This window comes from Haliaeetus albicilla, chromosome 2, assembly GCF_947461875.1.
Source record: "Haliaeetus albicilla chromosome 2, bHalAlb1.1, whole genome shotgun sequence".
Classification (NCBI taxonomy): domain Eukaryota; kingdom Metazoa; phylum Chordata; class Aves; order Accipitriformes; family Accipitridae; genus Haliaeetus; species Haliaeetus albicilla.
Genome location: NC_091484.1, coordinates 40,794,918 through 40,818,505, shown reverse-complemented (window position 1 = coordinate 40,818,505; position 23,588 = coordinate 40,794,918). Strand labels below are relative to the sequence as shown.

The following is a 23,588-nucleotide window of genomic DNA, read 5'->3' as shown; positions in this document are numbered from 1 at the left end:
TAGAAGGAAGAATTGTGAAAGGTTTTGGGGCCAAAATGAAAATCACAAGAGCAATTCCATTGCGTTCCTTTCTTTTCTATCAAGTTTACTAGGGGACTAATGGTGCTTACAAAAAAGGAAAATCTTCATTTACAAAAAAAAAAAAGAAAGAACAAAATACTTCTGAAATTTTTCCAACCTGATATTTCTCACCTCATATGGCATGCTGCTCATGCTATTTAGCTTAGCACTGAATTTTTGCTTAGAAATTAATGTTTTTCACTAATACAGCCCTTCTTTCTTCTGCTTTTGCCACAGGTGTCACCTCCTTCTGATTTAGAACAAATTAATTCCATTTTTAGGATTTTGAGTAATAGGGTTTGCAGTTCTCCTTGTTGAACTTCACGAAGCTCCTGTCAGCCCATTTCTCCAGCCTGTCAAGGTCTCTCTGGATAGCAGCAAAACCATCTGCTGTACAAGCCACCCCCCTCAGCTGTGTGTCACCTGCGAAGTTGCTGAAGGTACACTCTGCCCCATCATCAAAATCATTAATGAAGATGTTAAACATGACTGGACCTAATATTGACACCTGAGGTACACTGTTAATGACCAGCTCCCTTGACTTTGTGCCACTGATCACAACGCTCTTAGCCAGTTTTCAACCCACTTCACTGTGCTTATCCAGCCCATACATCAACAGCTTGTCTGTGAGGATCTTATGGCAGACAATGTCACAGGCGTTCCTGAAGTCCAGGTAGACAACATCCACTACTCTGCCCTCATCTACCAGGCCAGTCTTTTCATCGTAGAAGGTTATCAGGTTGGTCAAGCATGACTTCCTCTTGGTGCATCCATGCTGACTACTCCTAATGAACCTTGTTGTCCTTCATGTGCCTGGCAATGGTTCCCAGGATTAGCTGCTTCATCACCTTCCCAGGGATCAAGGTAAGGTTGACTGACCCAGTTCCCTGGGTCCTCCTTCTTAACATTCTTGAAGACAGGAGTGACATTTGCTTCCCTGCAGTCCTCAATCACCTCTCCCAACTGACATGATAGTTCAAAGATTATTGAGAGTGGAAAAGTAAAGGAAATCCATAATGAAAAACACTTCAAATATTAGTAGGGGAAAATATGGCATCAGCTGAATATGGTGTCAGTGGTATACATGCTAATTTTCACATACAACAGAATAAATTAAGAGTAAACCAAAATTTTCACTTTCTTTCCATGGATGTTAGAAAGAAACTACCATTCTTCCTTCCATGGCTTCCCTTCATGTACTAAGTCCTTCCTTTTTGCTACCAATCTGTCAAGAAGCATTCTGCCAATAAAAGATGTTGGTACTGAATTTTTCCTTTCTGATTCTCTGTTGAAAGCATCTCAGGCTTTAAGTAAATTTGTTAAATTTGCTTTTCCCTATTTTCTAAGGGATTACACTGCACACAAACAGAAAGCAAGCCTATATTACCATTTCTACCTCTTTAGAAAATAACATAATTTTCACAGGAAAAGTTCAAAACATCCACAATTTGTTGAAATGTTTGGATCTTAGAAAAAGCACACTGGATATAGAGTTTCAGTTCCTTAATGACAACTTATTCTTTCTTGTGTTACGACATCCTTTGCAAATTCCTTAGGACAACAGGCAAGGAATGCAGAGTGGATCAGCTGTGGAAGGAAGAAGTCAATAAAAGTTGGATAAGATGGAGCTGAAAATTATGTAAAAGTCCTTGAACAGGAAAGGAAAGGAAAGTAATTTTGAAAGAATTCAGAGAAAACTGGAAATCTTCTAAGATCTCAGTAGGTGTGACAGTGATCTTGGATTTGGGGAAAAAAGCCGTTGGAGGAAACCTGTGATCAGCGCAAAGAGTCACCTTCTCTTGCTGGAAATATGAGATTTGCAAGATGGAATTGCTAACATCTTCACAAATAGGGACAAAATGAGTACTGGCACAGACTACCACATCCAGAGAAAGATTATAAGAACGCAATCTTTCAGAAGAATCACAAAATTCAAGAGAGTTTACAGGTTCTCAGACAAAAGTAACTTGTACTAAAAAGGCCTCTTTGCACATAAATGGCATCAACAAGGACAGCAACTAGGAAATGGTTCTAGGTAAGACAAAACAAATATGGATGCCAGTTTTACTACTTTCTTGTAAAAAGAGGAAGGATGCAAGCGCTAAGAATTCTCCTTACAGAGCTGAGAAAGCTTCTCCTTGTATTCCCAAATTTTTGTATCTCAAAATATTTGAAAAACCCAATAGGAACACGCTTGTTCTCTACAGCTCCTGATTATGTGGACACACAGTGGACAAAGTTAGGAAAAATAGGTTATAATTGCACAGGGGTGGCTTCAAAGTGAAACAATAAAGAAACACCACCTGAGTATGAACAAGACTAAATAGGCTTGCGTAGATGGGAAAGGCCTGCTTCCTAACGGATTAAGACAAGAGTTTTCCACAAGGTGGAGGCATGTAAATTGCCTGCATCTTCGTGCTACCTTTAACATATAAGGACAGAGGCTATGCAGCGATTTCTGGCTCAGCTGCCAAGAAAAGCCATAGGTGAAAGAGGAATCGAACTAGTTTCACGATCTACTTTTTGAATTGGGTAAAACCAGGGAGGAACAGCTTGCACCCCTTGCCGTCTTTCTTCTGTATGCTCAGTATCAGTCCTGCGGTTGTTGGCTGGCACACTGGAAACATGCCTCAGCCAGCAGGACCACATTGCCTTTTTGCAGTAAGAAAGAAAACATCTGGTAAGCAGAATCCGTAAGAAGGCAGGGGAAGAAAATGGAATACGTAAGTCTTTCTTATACTAGATCTTCTGCCTGTTTGAAATACCAGCAGAAGGAGGAATATACATTGTCTACATAACCCACAGCTTTGAGCAATCATCACTTATCATGGGGTTTAAGCCACACAGGACGGAACTTTATCTTGATACATGGGGTAGAAATTAAACTTATATACAAGTGCACAGAAGTATTAAGAAATTATCCAGTATAGTAGTCATGGGTCTCTGAATCATAAAGTAAGTTAACAACACAAGTATGAAAAGCAAGCTTTTTTTAGGCTATATATTTATTAGAAGCAATATTAATGTATGAATCCACCTTGGAAGAAAATAAGTGTCCTTGAGATGTCAGATTCTATCAGCCAAATTGAATGTCTGCATCAATGGCTCTCCCTAAAAGTCATAATTAGGTCATTAAAATATATTTAGAAAAATAGCCTGTAAAATAAAGTTAAAAAATACTCACCTTCATTTTATTTCATAGGTCACTGTTACACCATCTAATAAGATAATTAAAAACATGCAAGCAGCTGGTACTGAGGCTAAACAGATTAATGTAATAGTCTGTAGTCATATGTGCTGGCAAGGGGTTCACCTCTTTGGCGAGGAGAAGGTCAGCTGCCCTTGGGAAGGTAGGAGAAAGACAGTATTTCTACTTGCCAGTGGCACTGCATTGCAGATACTGAAACTAGAGACCCACACCTATTTTTCTTTTCCTTTTGGTGAAGTCCATCCAATTTGCACATCCAGAAAAGGCTTCAACCATAGCAGTAAAAAAATACAGTAGAGTGGAGCTCAAATATTTTCCTCAAGTTTCCTATGTTTTAAAGATGAGAGTTACTATATGTCTAAATCCTTGTTCAAAGTTTTCTAATATTGAACTTCAAATTTTGATGACATGGTTCTAGGAAATAATTTTCATAATTTCTTGCTAGTAAAGCTTCTTCCCAAGTACACAAAGAATACTTCCATCAGAGCCTGAAGACCAACTAGAAAATTCACTGTGACCTGAAAGGATGCATTCACAAACTCACAGAATATTTAGAAATATGTGCCAGTCACATGTGCTTTTTACTTACATTACTTAGAAACTTTGTGACCTAAAGGGAAATGCTCACTATCTGAACATAAGTAGCATTAAATCTGTGCCGTGATCAACACAAGGAAGAGCCACAAACTTTAAGGTGACATCACATTAAAAATAAAACTGTACAAATAGTTCTGGAGCATTATAAATATTTCAAAGGATAATGATCTGACATCCTTTATTAATATATACACACACACACTCAGAGTCTTGTACTGGATAGTGTAAAATTGTCCTTTAAAATAGAAAGTGTTGGAATCAAGTAACACCCCCTGCTCCATGGGTTTTTTTATTGTGGTAAAACCAGTATGCTCTTAAGAGCACTTTAATAGCAAAGCACATTCACAGTCAAATATTTTTAAACATTTGGAGTTGCCTTTTCTCCTAAATAAATTGTAAAGAGACTGCTACTGATAAAACATAAAGCAGCTTTTGTTTCAGTAAAAATTTTCAGTAGAATTTTGCATGTATTAGCCTTTTGCAAGCATGACATCTACCATGATCCAAAGACGCCTTTGCCTCTTTTAGGGCAAAAATTCACTAGCCAATCTTTTTAAAATACTATAGACAGAAACACATTTGGCAAACAAGACTATCATCAGTTTTATCAAATTACTAACTTACGGAAACACTATTCATTGACAGTATCCTAAAATAAGTCCAAATCTCCAATGAGTCCTTAAAGAAGTAACAACCATTTACCATTGTTTCCTTTCAAGGTAGTTTAAGATTCACTTTTCATCTTTCATAAGGTACTAGTTGCTTGTTTTTACTTAACATGCAGCACAGAACTATATCTATCAACACAACATTCAGCCCAACCAGCAAATTTACAGCCAGTCTCATTATATGATGGGAGTTACTTGCCACTGAGCAGCAAATATAAATTTCACACCTTAAACATTATAATGCTACTTAATAACAGTGCTAGCTTGCCAACTATTAAAAATCAGAGGTTTCTTTTATATATATATGTGTGTATACACACACAGACACACACACACACATATATATACACAGTACTATCTTGCTTTATCATCTTACCTCTAATTATAACAATAATATTCTGGCAGTAGTATATGGGACTGCTTTTAAAATATTAATTAACTTCAGTTTTGTAAGTTGGGCTGTAATCCTCTCTGACAGAATATGATTATTATCCACTGCAAGTCGTAGTGCCAACATCGTATTTATTATATGCACTTTGGACTAAGGAATATGGAGATACAAAGGCCAGCTTTAACCTCCTCTTATTTGTGGAGCGTTAAAGATGGCTGAGGATTCACTACAGTTTGGGCTGGGCTGGTTTAGCCCCCTGGAGTGGCTCACTGTGAGATGAGGGCTGATGGATGACTGAAGAAGGGGTAGGAAGAAAGGGTCAGACCTCAGCCCCACAGCTCACACCCCCATGGCACCAGGGCCTAGCTGAACCTGGCTTCTTCTCCAAGTTTCACCTTGGCAGGTACAACAGCTGGGGCTCTGAGTTAACAACTTGCAGGTGTAAGTGTCCTGGAATTAATGGTAGAGCGAGCTCTCAACTCCTTCCTTTTGCTGATCTGGCTTAAATTCTACCTGCTTCATGGTCTCTGTATCTACATACGCTTCTCACCCCAAAACCATGGAGATTATTCTGGGTGGTATTTTTGAGCACTTCTTTTAACTTAGATAGTATGTTGCGTGCATTAGAGAACACAAAGATGACAAGAAATCGAGTCAGGCAGAACCCTGGAATGGATCTGCTAACATATTTTTCTCAAAGTGAACACGCTACCTGCCCTCAAAGGGTTTTGTATCATCACAAAGTAGGTTTCATCAGAGAATACAGAAATTACTAGAATACAGAAAACTGGAAGGATTTGTAAATCAAACCTCCCCTGTCCCACTGCATCCCTGCAGGCACAGCCTTTTTTCCAACGTTGCTCTCAGTCCAGAAGCTTCCTCTGGTTGTTTGAATCGCAACAAACCCTTTGCTCTTCCCTCTAGGTCCTTACGAGAAGTCTGTCTTTTCACCATCCTCAAGACCAGGCTGTTTGCTCCCTGCTCTCCTCAGCAACGTCTCGGTCTCCAGCCCGCAGCGGGCTCTCCGGGCGCTGCGTGCCTGCAGCCTGCAGCGAGCAGCGACTGGCGCCCAGCACTGCTCCCTGCCTGCAAGATGGCGCGACACTCCCCAGCCAGCCCGCTGCAGCCAGGACGAGGCAAACGGGCAGGTTCCTCCTGCCTGCCTGCCTGCACCTCTTTGAAGCACAGAGACTCCAGTAGGCTACAGACAAAGAATGAAAAAGATGCCATCCATTACAGTTCAGCAAACGAATCCAAAAGAATCAGGTGGCAAGCTTGTTTTATTTTACCGTGCTTAAGCATCAAAATCAGATGCAGTCATTCTGGTTAGCGCAAATCTTACTATTAATTTACCAGTCGTAAGGACAAAGATTTAGCATTTGTAGTAGCACAGGCAGTATTTTACTGGCTGAAAGATGAAACTACACATCTGCTGATTACCTTCTGCGCTTGCAAGTACAAGACAGCCTCCGGTATGTACCCAAGTAAGACTCAAGCTCAGTGACGGTGCTGAAAGATGTTGCTTAGCATCATGTTTCTTTAACTGGTGTTTACTACCAACAGAATTGAAATATTACTTTCTTGTGAGAAAACCTCAAACTTAACAAATCCTGGCTTTGGGTTTTGACCTGCAAGAACGAGCAAATAAGAGTTCCATGTGGTCCATAGATCCAGTTACTTCAGAGATCAGAAAGGTGATCCCTGGTGACTTAAATATTCCAACAACATTTACCTTAGCTGCTATGAGTTTAAGTAAGAATTTCTACTTTATTGTGTACTTTGGAGGAAAAAACCCAACCTTAAAAATATTTAGACTTACAAACATCCTGTACTTTCATTAGTTAAGCATTCTGAACAGCTTTCTCAAAAAAAAAAAAAAGAAAAATCCAGAAAACAACTTTTCAGATAATTCCTTAATTAAATCCTTCATGTCCTTTAGTCTACTGACTGTTGCAATTTAGATTGTACAATACTCTTAAAATATATGGACCTGTTCTATTGCTTTAAATAGATTATGCTGCTTACTATATTGAAACTTTTTAAAATTAGAAAATAAATATAAAAAATTACCAACCTGTAAGAAAGAAATGTTCCATCAGAATCTGAGGTGTGGTGTGTGCTTCCATTTTCATTTGATCCTCCTAATACAAAAATAAAAGAAAACACCTTTGTTATAAGACAAAACCCTGATAATAAATAACACAATATCGATGAGAATTGCAATTGATTTTACCACATATGGTAACTTTAGTTTACGACAAGACTTACATAGACAAGCCATAACTTTACATCTTCGAATTCTTACAGCTGGCAAGAGAGACAACTTGCCTCCACGTTCAATTTGGAGTCTGAATGTTCTGAGAATCTGAGTTTTAATTTCACTTAAAGTTTTGATTGAGGCCCTCCTCAGCTTATTAAACACAATTTTACTAGTATAAGATTACAGAGGTATACCATATAAATAGGTGAGTTTGATTTTACTAACATTAAGTCAAAGAATGCAAAAGTTCATCTATTCCATGAAAGATTTCAAATTGACTGTGTGATACCAGATATTTTTTGTCATAGCACAAGTTCAAAGCTTCTCTGAAACTACCTAAGTAACATGTCTGCAAAATGTCATTTTACATCCTGTGGGCTGTTTATACATAGAACAGTGATGTTCACAGAAGCCAAGGATTACAAGGAAACCTACCGTTCTATAATAACTACTTCTACCAAAGGACTGTTAAAAGCCAGAAAAAGAATCATCTATTTTTCAAAGCAAATTTATTCATGTCCTGTTTTATATTATTTATTCTTGCACAACCTGTCATTTACCTTGATAATTCTTCTATGTCCCTGTCTATTTCCTTAATTCATTTACAGACAGCATTGCGCACTTTTGTGTCCTCTGTTCTGCTTACTGAAATCAAGTTCTTTCAGTCTTTTTCCTAAATGAGGCTCCTTATTCCCTGTTTTATTTAAATCAGTCCTCCTTACACATGGAAAAGAAGGGACAGGAGCTGTAGACAGCATACTGAAAGCTTAATCAGTTGATTCTCTGGACAGTGGTTTTCTTCTCTATCAAAAAAATCACACTCGATACATTCTATAGTCACACCACACCATCTTGCAGTTTCACAGCCATCCTTAACCAACACGCCTACATGTTTACTCTCCATTTTTATTTACAAAAAGAAGTTTGCAGTTTACAGTAAAAATTCTTGCTAGTATAATATTGTATTTCACACTATTTCATGCTGTTTCTAGTCCTCTTTCTCTCAGAAAGGACCAGTCCTACCTAAATACTCTATTTGTGCTTGCACTGGATACTACCTTCTAATATTTTTTCTTCATAAAAGTCCATCAATGCAGTCTCTCGCTTTGTGGCAAGACAACAAATGAAAATACTGGGTAAGATCAGTTCCACCACAAACTCCACTAAAAATAATTCTTTGATTTAAATCTGCATTTCTCTATTCATCTTATAATTACTGTATTTCACTAATCCCCATCCCTTCTATTCCATAACATCTTCCATAACATGGCACCACATCACATGGTTTACTGAGGTCCAGATAGCCTTGATGTATATCCTTAATGTATATTTTGAAAAGCTAACAGGTTAGCTGGGCACGATCTCCTGTTTAATAAATTACCTGCACTGAAAGTTATGCCATTCGCTTTTCTTTTATCTCTTATTTTTTTCTTAAAAACTTTTCTACAGCCCTGCACAGATAATAGCCAGCCTATATAGCTGCTTTGCTATCACTTTTTTTTCTTTCTCTTAATATAAGCACAGGTACTACATTTCCCCTCCTTCAAATATATGCTATCAGCCATGAACTAAAGGACTAAAAGATTGTTCCATGCAGCAGTATTTATCAGTATTCTTTAAAGACATTTACCCTGCAAGTCAGATGCTTTAATCTTTATTGCATGTGCTAATTTATAATATCTACCCAACACTCCCTTTAATTTTACTTATTTATTTTCAGGCCTTTGCCTGAAATTTTGTTTTTACTGAAAATTAAAACTTTTCCAGTTTAGACCATACCTGGATTACGTTTAATATTATTTCTCCATTCCCACTGCACAATGGTTCTAGTCTTCTTTCCCAGAAAGCTTCTTTACATGGTCAAGTAATATTTTCTTGTTAATTTAAATTCCCTTCTTATGATCTAATTCAACTTAACTTATGCTAACTGTCACTATAACCCCACACTTTCTGATATCCAGGAGGTAGCCTTCTTTGCAGATCAAGCTGTTTTTCTGTTTCTTTCAGGATCTTTGCTTACTCCAGACATTCTTTAGAAATACTTTATCACTTACTTTGTCATAGAACTTTCCTTCCAAGTGTTTTTTTCTCATCTAATTTGGAATCCACTTCTTTTATTAACTTTTGCACCTTTGTCTAAAATAAATCCCAAACCTCTACTACATTTTAGTCTAAAATCACTCAGTCCAGTTGATTTCACTAATTAGCTCTCTCAATTTATTTTGAAAATGAAAATCCTACTTAATCGATCTGCTTTTTGTTTACTAAATTTAACTAAATTAACAACACCAGATATTTCATCCAGGAGCCGTCCCTCCCATTATTAATAACCATCTGTTCCTTTTTTCCTTGTATCTTGGAAAATAGTCTCCCATATTGGGACAATTTTAAGTAATGCGCTTTTTCATATATTACCATCTCCACATCTGATCCTGAGCATTCAGAGAAATGACTGAACTATGTTCAGTCTCTTTTAAAGCCATATGGCTAGGTGCAGTGATACTGGGCAATTTATTATAGGGACACAGCACATCAAAATGGGTCCTGAATGCACTACTGCACTTTATTTATACCCAGACAACTACTAAGCATTCACCTATCACACTAGTCAGACTGAAGAAGAAAACTCACTCACAAGGCTAAGTTCATATGCTGAAAAATATCTTCTCGGACTCTTTTCAAGAATGGCAACATGATCTTCTTCCCTTCTGAAGAATGAGGTTTAAGAATATCCCCCAAAATGCAAGGCCTTTAACATCTTTCAACTAACCCATCTGTCCTGCTTGAAGAGTCAACAGGACTCTGCAAAGAAAACCAGAATCTTGGTGATAAAAGTTGTTCCTTCATCGGGATCCCACAGTGAATATTTGGTGGGATCCTGGATCTGCTACATCCACTTAGCTGTCCTTCACAAACTACTCCACGTGCAGCTTGCTTTATTCTGAAGCACTCTTTCAAAAGACAGTAATTTCCTTTATTTAAACAATCCCCACAATACTCTAGCATTCTTAATTGTATACCCATTGTTAATAAAACTCATATTCATACGAGTTATTGGGATTTTTTTTGAGAGCCGCTTTTGCTGCTCCATCGTATCATTAGCAGCAGCTACCAAAACTGGATAGGACTAGGTACATTCAGCTTTCAAAACCAGGATGTAGTGAGTGGGCATGTCCATGGTTGTCTTCTTGCTCCATCAGCTTTGAGACAGCTACGTCTGTTATGACATTTTGAAAGATGATTTAGATGTCTTTCACTGAAAGTGATAAAAATGATAAAGCAAAGTGCAAAGTATTCATTGACTTAAAAGAAGATCCCCTAAATTTTACCTATTTTTATCCAAAAGGCTTTCTAGCAAATCCTGGTGAGTTTTCATAGTCAGCAATACTTGAGAACAAATGGGACAGGTGCTTCACTAACTAATGACAATAAGCTGTGGGAATCCATGCCCTGCATCACCTCTCCTCAGGCAAGTTCCAGTTATTCCTCCTTTTGAAGGTACGGTGAACTCCCAGTATAACAGATAGATTACTTGTACCTTCTTCAGTGATAATAACCCAAGTTTCTGGTAAAATTGGGACGTATACTGAACAGTTATGAATGTAAGATTTATGATGCTGGTAATAGAATTTGTGGTCTCCTTTAAAAATCCTAGTTGATGCAGTATTATCCTAATCTTTAGACCCTTTCTGAGACTCAAAAATTGGAAGAAGGGCTCTGTTGAAGAAACAGCATGATCTACCAGCCCTGCCCCACACCTCCTGACAAGGTTTCCAAAGTTCAAATGCAAAACCTAGGGGGAAAAAAAAAAAAAAAGGTAAAATACATCTTACCACACTTTCGGAGGAAAGAGAAGGGAAACAACTAGTACCATAACAAGCATCAGTATCAAAGTAAGTGTGGCTAAGGTGCTTTCAGCACTAGAGCAGTCACTGCTTTTAATAAGATAATAAAATAAAGCAGTATCCTTCCAAAGGGACTGAAAATCATCTGGATATCTTTCTTGCTGCTGCTTTAACTGGAAAAACTCTCTCCTGGGAATGAACACTTTCTCCTGAAAGAATTCAGTTCTATTGCCCTATTTCAGTAAAGGCTGTTCTTGTGCATGGAGACCAAGGGCTAAAGGGAGCTGGGACTTGGGTAGCTGGGACCTGGTACTACTGGACATAGCTGATGGCTGTTTCAAGAGAATTTGCATAACTTGAAATTGGTGCTTTTACTAACCAGTCAAAAAAGAACATTTCAAATCCTGGCTTCTTTAGACTTCAGAGATGCATGGAGAAGGATTTGTAAACTGTACATTTACCAGGGTACTAGATTCACCCAGAATACGCAGGCTTGCCACGTGCAGTAACTGTTTTCTTGTAAGAACATGTTTAAGATTCTAGACATAGCATAAAACAGATAAACCCAGAATAAGGAAGATGCCAAATACGCTTTCTGAAGATTACCTGAAAACCATGTGTAGAAATTGTAACAAGGAGAAGGCTCATTTAAATACAACACACTCTTGTATTTTTAAACAGCCTGTTATACTGATAGTGTAATATCTTCTCGAAGAAGAGCTTTTTCAGGGTGCAGCACACAGCTTCCACTTCAGGCAATAAGAAGAAACTGGACAGCATTTCAGAGCCCCAGTTCAGGCGCAGAAAGATGCTCTGGGTACGCACCGGGTACGCACTGGGCACAATGAACACTCCGAGCTTAAGCACATGCTCAACAAGAGTAAAAAAGCATGTGAAGAATGATGTAGGGATCAGACATTTCTCACTCCTCTCCTTCATTACCTCTCTGAAAACAGCTATATTCTGTGAGATGCAAAAATTCAGCACAGGACTTCTTAGAGAGAAGGGGCGGGATACTCCATAACCAGCAGCAAGTCTATGAAGACAAGAAGCTTGAGTGACATCCCCTTACTCTATGGATATAACCCTACTTTTAAAAATAATTGAACTCTATTTTTTTAATTTTGAAAATATGTTTTGATACTGAAGACATGTCTTTATATATATACATATTTCTGTATGTATGTATACACATATGCATGTCTATGTGTGGGTACACATGTATATTTATATAGTGCTAACTGATTTACCAATCTTGTGTCAGCTATGAAAGGGTTTTATGGTTGGCAGTTTAGGAATTCGTGATAAAAATGATCCCACTTAGGAAATCACACTGTGCATTCCCCTGCTTACAAGTGTCAAAATGGAGACAGATCTCTTTGCTGACAAGTTTGCACTCTGCTTAATATTTTCTTTGTAATCTAATCAAAGGTTAAAATGTTGTTAAAAAACAAAATTTATTTAACAGTTGTGAAGATTTAAGTTCAGGCTGATATAAAACACTCGATCATTAATGCAGTGTTTTATGATTAGAGATAAGGAAAATTTTAATACAAATACATGCTTGCAGTCTAAGGTTGTCAATTCTTATAACATGACTTCCAAATTCCATGCTACATGCATTTTCAGCATATTTAAAGCTTAATAATTTAATGATTTATCCAATTTTAATTTATACTTTCAAAACCACTTTGAACAATCTGAGGTGCCACTGGAGATCATAACAGTGGTCCTGGTTAAGTCAAATAATAATTATAGCACTTTCACTTTAAAGATGAGATTATTTTTAATTATTGAGTGAAGTACTTGAGGTACCATACTTATATAATTACGCTACTCATTAAATGGTTATTGAAAGCTGAAATGTAATTTTAATGACAGCTACCTATTTTTCTTTGCACACTTTATAGATGACAGATCAGTCAGGAATTCTAGTTTGCTCAAAAAATCCTTGCAGCTGCACTGGTTCTTTCAGGTGTAAAACAATTAAGCTGTGCTTTTTTTTTAAACTTTAAACATTTTTTTCTCAAATTATATTTATGCTATATACAGGAACTAGTAAAAACAGAACAATAATGCATGGATATTTTTTCTACTTCACAATAACACCAAAATTCTGGCCCTAAACTATGTGCATTCCAAACAATATCCCCCCAAACTAGTGACAATACAAATATGGAAGAATGATTTTAGTCAAAATGTGTTCCTCATATAATGCAAACAAAAAAAAAATGCTTAACAGATTGCAGACCTTTATTGTGAGTATAAAGGGGTAATCAACATACAATAAGCATTTTACTATGCATTATAACTATATATAATGCCACGAGACTCCTTTGCTTTTTGTAACACCGAGGTTCACAACTCTTCAAACATAAAATTCCTTCATACTATTTACTCCACGGGTAGATATTCATCAAACTGATCTGGGTAAAATTTATTCTAATATGTAGGAATCTCTGACAATTGACACCACAGAGTTGTGGTCTCACAAATGAGCACCTAAAGACTGATGCTCCGTATGTTAATTCTTTATACGTGATATTCAAAATTCAGCGTATTTGTCCATTGTTCCAAAGGCCGGTATCTTGTTCAAATTAAGCTTTCCTTTTTCACAATGAAAACCAAACAGAAGAGTAAATTTGTTTCATTAACAATATTAAAGCAAAGATTTCTGAGTTCGCTGTATGGGGAAAAGGCAATAAAGTTTTGAAGAGGGAAAAACTGCTTTGTTCCTTCAATCCCCTAGTTGAAATTAATTATAGCAAATGTTTATGAAAACATCTGTTCCATACAGTTATAAATTCTTAATTTTAGCACGGGCGACTCCAGGCTCCTCTATTATTTTGAAAGAGAGCAGCCTGACAATTGAAAGGTTTACAAAAGAGCAGACAATTTGTATTTCTACAGCACCAAAGATGCAGTTTGGAAAGTCTTCAGGATCTCTGCAGCAAAGAAGTAAAAAAAAAAAAAAAAAAAATACAAAAAGACTAAGCCGACTGAAGCTTTCCGATTTGGGTCTGCCGATAGACCAAAATGGCAGTAGGAGGAGAAAAAATAAAGATAAAAGGAGAACTAATCCCAAAGCATACGGCAAACTGAGATTTTACTACATAAACTAGATCTTTAAAAAGTAAAACGTAGCAGAGCTATGGATTTCTCCGTTATGTATTTTGATGGATTCCCGGGGAGCGAGGGAAGGCAGCTCACGGCATTGCTGTATGGTGCCAAGAGAGGGTGCTGCAGAGTTTAAGATGATGCAGTCGCTGCATCCCTCCCGAAGCTCCATCCTTGGTACCAGCAGCCCCTACGCTGCTACAGACAAGCTTTCGGACTTTTTACATAACACCCTTGCAACTACAGTGTTAAATTCAATTTACACCAAATAAGCTTTTAAAATGATTAAATGGAGCAAGCTCGAAGCAGTGTACAGAAACTGAAAATAATGCCTTCAGCTAAAGAATTAAGTGCACAGCACTTGTGATATTTATTAAATAATTATTAGGCTGGAAAGTTGAAGACCATTTCACTCTGAGCAAGTTTTTTAAGTTTTCTGAAATAAATACGATGCAACTTTTTGGTGAGCAATCTTTTAAGCACAAACCTGACTCTCCATCCCTTGCTTCAAGTTCATTTAGCATTAGATGTATATTTTGAATGCATGTGTTGCTTGGTACAGATTTTTTGGTAGCATTTTAGTTTCAACAACTGTGCCTTAAAATATTATATTTTGCCATGAATGAAACAAAAAATTATACACTATGATAATGCAGATAATTAACTGTGAGACTTTGCCATTAGAAGTACAAAAGTCTTACATAGGCTGAAATATTTCATTTGTTTATCCTTCAATATTCATATGAGAAAAATGCATTATGCATTAACAGTGTTTTTTCCGCGTTAAGCTTATTTGAGTTCGGAAAGGAACACAACTGTAAAACACAATACAGTACCTGCACATATGCTAATCTTGCAATAGTGAAAGCTGGTCACATTTGAAAATAGGTAAGGAACGCTGACACTAAGGTACAAAATCAAAGCCTGTTTTAGCCCTGCAGAAAGCTGCAGAACAATATGACAGGCAGACACATTGGTTTGCAGTTATGAACAAAAACTTCTGGAGATAATAAGAATATCTTGTATGGCACGTTGCTCAAACCCAGTCGATTCCGGTATCTTTTGGATTGCTGATTTATGACAATCAAGTGGCATCTTCTATGATCTTTGCATACAAAATCACAATTGCATATGTGTATACGGATATATGAGTAAACTCTGTGTATTCTCCCGGCAAAATCTCTGTTTGAAATAATTTTGTCTATGCACTTCAGTTTAAATCAAGACACATAAAAAGAAGAGGGTTTCCATTTTAAGTGAAACTGCTTCTGAGTGTTCACAAATCTAAACACCAACCCTGTCATTAGGTTAGCCTGTAAATTAACATACCACTTTTCCACATGTAAAATGTATGTGTAAAAAAGTGTGGATGGGAGAAGATATACAAAGTCTAGACGACTGATTTTGAAATTAGAATGTAGCATCAGTGTTTAAGAAATGTAGCCCCTTGCAGCTCAATTTAAAATAAAATTAACAATAAGTATATTCAAAGGACTTAGTTATAGTATTTCTTTTCCTGATGAAGCCTCTGCATTTACTAAAACAGGGTGAGCTATACACTGTATTCTAAACTAAAAACAAAATAAATAGAATAAGGAATTTTACTCTAATACCACTGAACTAATTCATAGGAATGCTTGAGAAGAATTCTCAGGTGATTGCAAGGTACAGAAATCTTAAATAATTTACATCCAGAGGTGTTTTAATATAATCTCTTTGAGCATGATGGGAAGGCCAAGTTTAACTGTGATGCTAATAGTGATCTAAACACTTCAGAAAATGCACATACATGGAAAAACAGTTTGACTTCCTTTTTAGTGGGAACCACACAAGACTAGCTTATATAAGCAAATGTGACTTCCACTGAAGTCAATAAGCATTTAGACCAGTAATGCCTGGATTGAATTTGTTACCAGCAGCAATAAAACTGGTAAAAGAAAAAATCCACAGGATAAGGTAAAATGTGATTCTTCTAACTTTTTTTTTAGTTACTGTTTCTCCTAGTGCACCTGTCTTTGGTGCACAGTAAATTACGTCCACTCCTGTTCGTATGCTCAGTGCTACAGCCTGTATTTGCTACTTAACCTGGCTGATCATTTACCATGTATAACTTAAATAAACTCCTAGGTCATCATCAAATGTGACACAAAAGACTCCAGGATAAGATACAAACATTTTAATGTAGTCTGATTGAAGTGGAAGCTGTATACCTAATAAACAGTATCATCTCTAACTTCAGTAAATTCTTTAAGAGCATACACAGTTAACAAAACAGCAAATTAGTAGAATTAGCAAAACAGAGGATAGAGTAATCCAGTATAACTAGGGACAAGCAGCACAGTTAGACTTTGCACATAAAGAAAAAAATCTTAGAAGCCGCCTGGCATCATCGCTAGGAACTTACGTCCCATGATACACAAATGCCGAGTGACTTATCACTTGCATCCAGAAGAATTTAGCTAATTTTAACTTATAAACAGCCTAAAAGGCCTTTGAGCTATAAATTGCAATAATCTAAAGATGGCAAGAGGCAATAAACATGAGTTAATGACTCAGCATCCTCCTGAGATAGCACTGGTCATGCAGCTTTGCTTAATCTTAGACATGCACAATCACTGTAAAAAGGTGGTCTCCAGAGACCATTTACACTGACAATAAGAAAAACATAACATCTCTTTATATGTTTGAAGGCTACTATTGTCCTTTATTTTACTTCAATTACATCCTATTTTTAACCACATTTCTATCTTATAGATAGATGCACTCCTTCCATTTGGGATAATAAATCATATGTAAGTATAGTTTGATTGCCATATTCAAAAGCAGTAATGTATATTCCATTGAGTCTAGGAAAAAAATGGAGCCAAAAAAAGATTGAGCAGAAGTTTTCTAACATTCTGTTGTTTTGCCAAGATTAAATGATAGTAGAAGACAAACAAGAAAGGATTAAGTGCTCTTTTATTGAAATAGAATTGCCCTTTCAACAAGAAGCTAGCTGCTCTTCAACTGACAGTAACAGGTTTATCAGGAGAAAGGCCAGCCTGGCCACGAAGCCACGTGGTAGTGACATGCAGCCTCACCTCCCAGAGTTGGGGGGTGGTCTCATGATAACCAGGACCAGAGGTTCAAAAGAGCAGGAGCGATTCTGCTTGCTTGTTTTGCTGTTTCTTATCAAAGGAAGCTACTACAGCAGGCTGATGACTTACAGCACTGACGGATGTCAAAGGCTTCTCCTGAAAGCAGAATGTACTTTCTTGGACCTTCCTTGAATGTAAATATGTTTAGGAACACTGTGAAAATCATACCATTTTCCTTTGCCCAGAACATACATGCAAAGATGTACAGCCTGAAATCAGAGCATCCGCGTGGCTATTGGGCTGACACATGCATAGCTAGCTACTTGCTTATCTGGAATGGGATAACAGACAGCATTTATGGCTAGGAGGCAACCAGAAAGAATAAAAGAAGCAGCACTGTTGCCACAAATGGAAACACGGAAATTCAGGCACACCAGAAACGAAAAGGCAGTGGAGCTACCTGGCATCCTGTGGAAGGGCTGGCACTACCCCAAAGAGCCAGCAGCTGAACTCTGGGTTTTGGCTCTGAGGAAGAGGAAGCAGATGAGAAGCTTGAAGTTACGAAGTTGTCAGAGAGATGCAAGCCTGGGCAATGCCTGGACTTTCCTCAGATGCTACAGTTTTAAAAGCACACAGTAAGAGGTGAAGAAAGTCCCACGTGAAGCAACATGGAAGGCAGCCAGTTACTAAAAACACCCAGGGCCAGGGAGATGCACTTGGGCACCCACAGCATCCCTGTCACCCCAGGAAGCTCGGCTCCTCTGGCTACCTCCAGCTACAGCCTCCTCCTCCCCTACCACAACTCCTTTTAGCACTGCTGGAAGCAGTCGGATCTGTAGGTCTGACAGGCTACTTTGGATTTCTATCAACATAAACTGCAGAATAATCTGTGAATGAGTTAGAAATAGGATCCTGCACATATCTATTGAAAAGACATGTTTTTAATAATGTAACTATGTAACACATTTTAGCAGGGTTATACACCCCCCCCCCAAACTAGAGAGATAACCAATGGTTTATTGAACTATGAACACACCTTAGAAGTGCATATGATTTTTACTTCCTTCAGCCAACATTCATAACACAACAGAAAGCACATTTTTTCATTCCTTTACAAATCTATTATGTGAATGATTTTGAAAAAAGCAACTCAGTCTCTGACTAAAGTTTAAAGTTATCTGGGTAAAACTTAAAGGAGATGTACCATCAGTAGCAGAGTCATAATTCAGAAGTACACTCTTTAAAAAAATAAAAAAAATCACGTTAGGATACTGTTAGCTTATGACAGCACCAGTATCTGGCAAACTTGAGCAAGATGGTCTGAAAAAAATCCCGACGACCTGAAAATAAACATCACTACCACACAGACGCAAATACTCAACCCTGAAAGGGATGCTCTTGCTGCCAATTGAACAGCCCTTATCCTAATCAAGTTAACTATACAGAAGGAACCTGCAGCAGAAAGGGACACCTGATCTTAAAGCTGCCTAGCTTGGCTTTATAAGATGAAGCCAGGAAGCCCTAGACTCCTAATTTGAGGCTGTAATTGAGGCTGGTACTTCTCAGAATACGTTGTGTATCAAGTAGACACATACCTCAGAGAACATGACATGGAGCGGTACCTTACCTTTCCTATAAATTTCTCCAATGAAAAAACACATCACTGAACAGTATAAAAGAAGTACTGAGCTAGAGCTTTTAAACTGCCAAATCAAAACATGCCAAAGCATAATGAAAACAGTAGATTTCACTCAAAATTCTTTTAAATCAACCCTTAGTTAATTTGGAGAGTACCAACTGCGTACTTTGCTGGTACAAAAGCAGATACATGCTGTGAATGATGGACCTAGAAAAATTTGAAGAGCAAAGGTATATATGCATTAGCAGTAAACTCTAGATGTCTAAGAGATCAAAGTCCACAGCTACATCAGAATATAAAAATATACCAAACCGACAACCAGAATGATAAAATACTTCTATTTACTACAGTGCCAAGTAGTTTGTCGAACAATGGCCCCTCTGTTGCAGATATTGAGAAAGAAACTCCCCACAAAACATTTCTGTGGAGAAGTATGTGATCAAGCGTGGAGAGATTTCTGTTCTCCACCCTTGCCCTCCTATAAGGAGGATAAGTAGGGTCAATCCCTAGTGGCACTTCAGAATGGAACTAAAGATGCAAGTATGAAGCACTTGGGAGATGTAAGAAATATGAGACTTCAAAAATGTAAATTAGACAAGTATGACTACATTTTTCTTGCACACAACAATTATATTGAAGTTTTCCAAAAGGTTGATGATTTAGTTTACACAAAAATAGGAAAACCGCTGAGTAGTAGCCAATTTTTCTAGACAGCTACCCCAGTTTTCTAAGACAGAAAACATGCAATATCTTTTAGCCAAAAAGAAAAGTCTGGGTGCAAGATGGAAATGTCACCCAGCATCAGAGAGCATCAGTTTTTTGACTGTGGATTTTTTGACCAAGTATCACCTAAGGAAAATGTGAAAAGGCGTTTCACATATGTAATTCATATCAAAACACAAAAATAATCACCTGGAAAGCAACAGAACAGTCCTGAGGGACGAAAAATTCTAAAATATTTTCACTTTTTCTTCAGATTTCCCCTTTCAAATTCAGGAAGTGGCCATGATTTGCTGTGCCGTACGACAGGTGTATTGGGTTTGTGTGGCAGGGTTTTGGTTGGGGGGGGGGGGCTACAGGGGTGGTTTCTGTGAGAAGCTGCTAGAAGCTTCCCCTATGTCTGACAGAGCCAATGCCAGCCAGCTCTAGGATGGACCTGCTGCTGGCCAAGGCTGAGCCCAGCAGTGACAGTGCTAGCCCCTCTGAGATAACAGATTTAAGAAGGGGGGGGGGGGGGGGGCTGAAACTGCTGCAAAAACAACAGCCAGAGAGAGAGGGGGGAGAATGTGAGAAACAACCCTGCAGACACCAAGGTCAGTACAGAAGGAGGGGGAGGAGATGCTCCAGGCGCCAGAGCAGAGATTCTCCTGCAGCCCGTGGGGAAGACCATGGTGAGGCAGGCTGTCCTCCTGCAGCCCAGGGAGGTCCACGGTGGAGCAGATATCCACCAGATATCCATGGAGGACCCCACGCCGGAGCAGGTGGGTGCCCGAAGGAGGCTGTGACCCCATGGGAACCCCGCGCTGGAGCAGGCTCCTGGCAGGACCTGCGGATCTGTGCAGAGGAGCCCACGGAGCAGGTTTTCTGGCAGGACTTGTGACCCCGTGGGGGACACACGCTGGAGCAGTGTGCTCCTGAAGGACTGCACGCCATGGAAAGGACCCATGCTGGAGCAGTTCGTGAAGAACTGCAGCCCATGGGAAGAACCCACGTTGGAGAAGTTCATGAAGGACTGTCTCCCGTGGGAGGGACCCCACGCTGGAGCAGGGGAAGAGTGTGAGGAGTCCTGCCCCTGAGGAGGATGAAGTGGCAGAAATAACTAACATGTGATGAACTGACCCCAACCCCCATTCCCTGTCCCCCTGCGCCCCTGGGGTGGGTAGGTAGAGAATTCAGGAGTGAAGTTGTGCCCAGGAAGATGGGAGGGGTGGGGGTAAGGTGTTTTAAGATTTGGTTTTATTTCTCATTACTCTGGTTGATTGGCAATAAATTAAGTTAATTTTCCCCAAGTTGAGTCGGTAATTGGTTGAGTGATCTCTCCCTATCCTTATCTTGACCCACGAACCTTTCGTTATATTTTCTCTCCCCTGTCCAGCTGAGGAGGGGAGTGATAGAGTGGCTGCGTGGTGCTCAGTTGCTGGCTGGGGTTAAACCACAACAGGTATGGTACATCTCTGTCCAACTGGAGAGGAGAAAAAGCTCTGATCCAGAAACTTTGACTCTACTACACTAGAGCTCTGCATTCTCAGCAGGCTTGACAACTGTTACCTCCAACGCTGCATCCAGACAGCACAGACCTCAAGTGATGTGAAAGGAACAGGTCTGCACGAGGTCATTCAGGCATATCCATAGCATGGTATTAGAGACTTCAAAGTATGTGTGCAGAATTTAGACACATACCATTGGAGTGAAATTCAAGACAATAGCTGTCTTAGTTGAGCACAGGCATTATTTGAAAAAGTAGTCTATGCTGTGACTGCAGGTCATAAGACAGAGCAAGAAAGAATATATACGTCTGAACAAGTTTTCTGTTTCCTCTCACTGGAATGACAGTGAATAAAGACGATGAAAATTACAGCATGTGAATACTAGTGTAATTACTGAATAGTTCCCCACATAATTATGCAAAACAGATCTATCCATAAGTTAATGTAGCCATTTTCTTTTTGAAACAGAATTTTCATGCCATCCATCAGTCACCCCAAAACACAAACCTTAGATGACTTAAGTACACTGAATTTACTCATTTGGTCTGTAATATAAGCAATGCATGTGAGTAGAAATAAAGGTTTAATGAAACAAAATAACGTACTCCACTAGGGAAAACACATTTTGCCCAAAGAAAAAAGTAATGTAAATAAGTGGAGACTTGACTATTTGATAAATATAGCCCCAAAGGTTATATGTTTACTGAAAGAATATAAATATTGTACGTGATGTAGATTTTTTTTTTATTTGACTAGAAACATTAATTGCTTTCTAAATAGAATAATATTATTTTCTTTCAAACTGTGAGGTCTCATTTCTTTTACTGCAACACATAACCAATTACCTAACAAAAATGTTTACATTAATCACAATGACTCTGTATTTTAGGTTTTATACCACCAATTTTATTTTTGCTTAGAACTGAACTCCCTCAGGCATTCTTTCGTGCCAACTGTTAATTTCTATCAGTGATAAAGTTGCCTTAAGCTTCTTTTAACATCTACTGGACATGACCTCATAAAATTTAATGCCATTCATTAACCCCAAGCACTTAACTTTACACAGTAATGTCAGGCATCTGACTTTTCAGTGCATGAGAAATCCAAGTGGGAACCGTTTGAGAGATACAAATTACAAATCATTTGAGTAGTAGAAAGAGCGGCAATGAACAATATTAAAGGGTGAATCAAGACTTGAGCAAAAGTAGGGTTCTTGCAATGCCTTCTGTCTAGAATTATCAAACATTTATACAAACAAGGAAGAGGCTGCAACGTGATCATTTTGGCTTGTGAGGGGACTGAAGTTCAGAGCTGGGGCAGAATGCCAGGTTTTTAACACTGTCTGAAGCAGATATGATGTGCAGTCATGTTTTCTTGGGTGTCCAGTAGCCTTCAGGCATTTCGGAATGTGCCAGGTGCCAGGACCACCTTGTGTTCTGCAAAGGCTACTCACCAGCAAGACTGGGGTAAACCAGATGCAGCAGTTTTTTTCAAAGTGCTCCTCCGTTTCTTCCTGCAAGAGCCTTGCCTAGGTTGAGCTTCAGAGAGTGGTTATTCTTCTGATTTTGGTTATGTACCAAGACAGCTTTCGGAGGGACAGCACTGTTTTTATTTTCCCTGAGATGCACAGATGGGTGATGTCTGCTTAACTCATTTAACCATATTTCCCAGTGGCTTCACACATGTTGGAGAAAATGTGGAAAATTCTAGAGGTGAATGAAGAAAAAAATACTTAGAAACAATTTCCTGGCTTCTCTTGGGCCATTCAAGGACACTCCTTGTGGGGAATGGAAACTGAGTAACAGCCTGTCAAGGCCCTGACTGTAAAAAGGGCACAGTGTTGGGGGGGGGAGGAGTTGTTTGTTTTCTATTTCTGTTGGCTCAAGAAATACATAGGCATCCTCTGTGAAAAAGTACAGTGCTATGCAGCTAGAAACATGGGCCACCAGAGTTCCTGATAGCAATCTGCTTATTCAGCTCTGTCACAAAATCTCCTCCCCTAGCCTGTATAGAGAGCTCACTTTTTCTTGGTGTCAGAGGCTGTTACGTTCTGGGTTAAACAGTTGACACCGTTGGAGCAGGGATCAACTTAACATTTCTATACAAATTATACAAGGTAGCTATAAATTGCTACATGAGAACTCATGTGAGATTTGATGCTGATGTCTCTAAGTGCTACAAGTTTATTTATTTATTTTTAAGCAGCAAAAAGAGCTGGCTTTCAGAATTAAGCAGTAGCTCCTGAATTTACTGATCTTAAGTGAAAAACGCAGTCTCTGCCACCCTATAAATCTAAAAAGATGGAAGTCATTTTGCTCAAGCTTTATTTCCACAGAAAGGTATCTCTAAGCAGAAGGCAGGTATTACAGGATTGAGGTTTGCACATGTGAACAACTGTGATCTCTGATGCCAGCCCCATCTCCAATTTCTCAGAATGATGATTTTAGCTATAAACCACACATAACTAAAATCTACAGTCAATACACACTTCATACTATTGAAAATGTTTTTGCATCTTG

General features: G+C 38.5%; 1 protein-coding gene across 3 annotated transcripts in view; it reads right to left on the bottom strand.

Annotated features, from left to right (window-relative positions):
* The window catches only part of TBC1D5 (TBC1 domain family member 5), a 328,348-nt gene that overhangs the window by 159,593 nt on the left and 145,167 nt on the right, over window positions 1-23,588 (bottom strand). For all 3 annotated transcript variants that reach the window (XM_069772151.1, XM_069772135.1, XM_069772143.1), the window contains one exon: window positions 6,999-7,065. In XM_069772151.1, coding sequence (XP_069628252.1) covers window positions 6,999-7,065 — 67 coding nt within the window. The remainder of the gene's footprint in view (window positions 1-6,998; window positions 7,066-23,588) is intronic.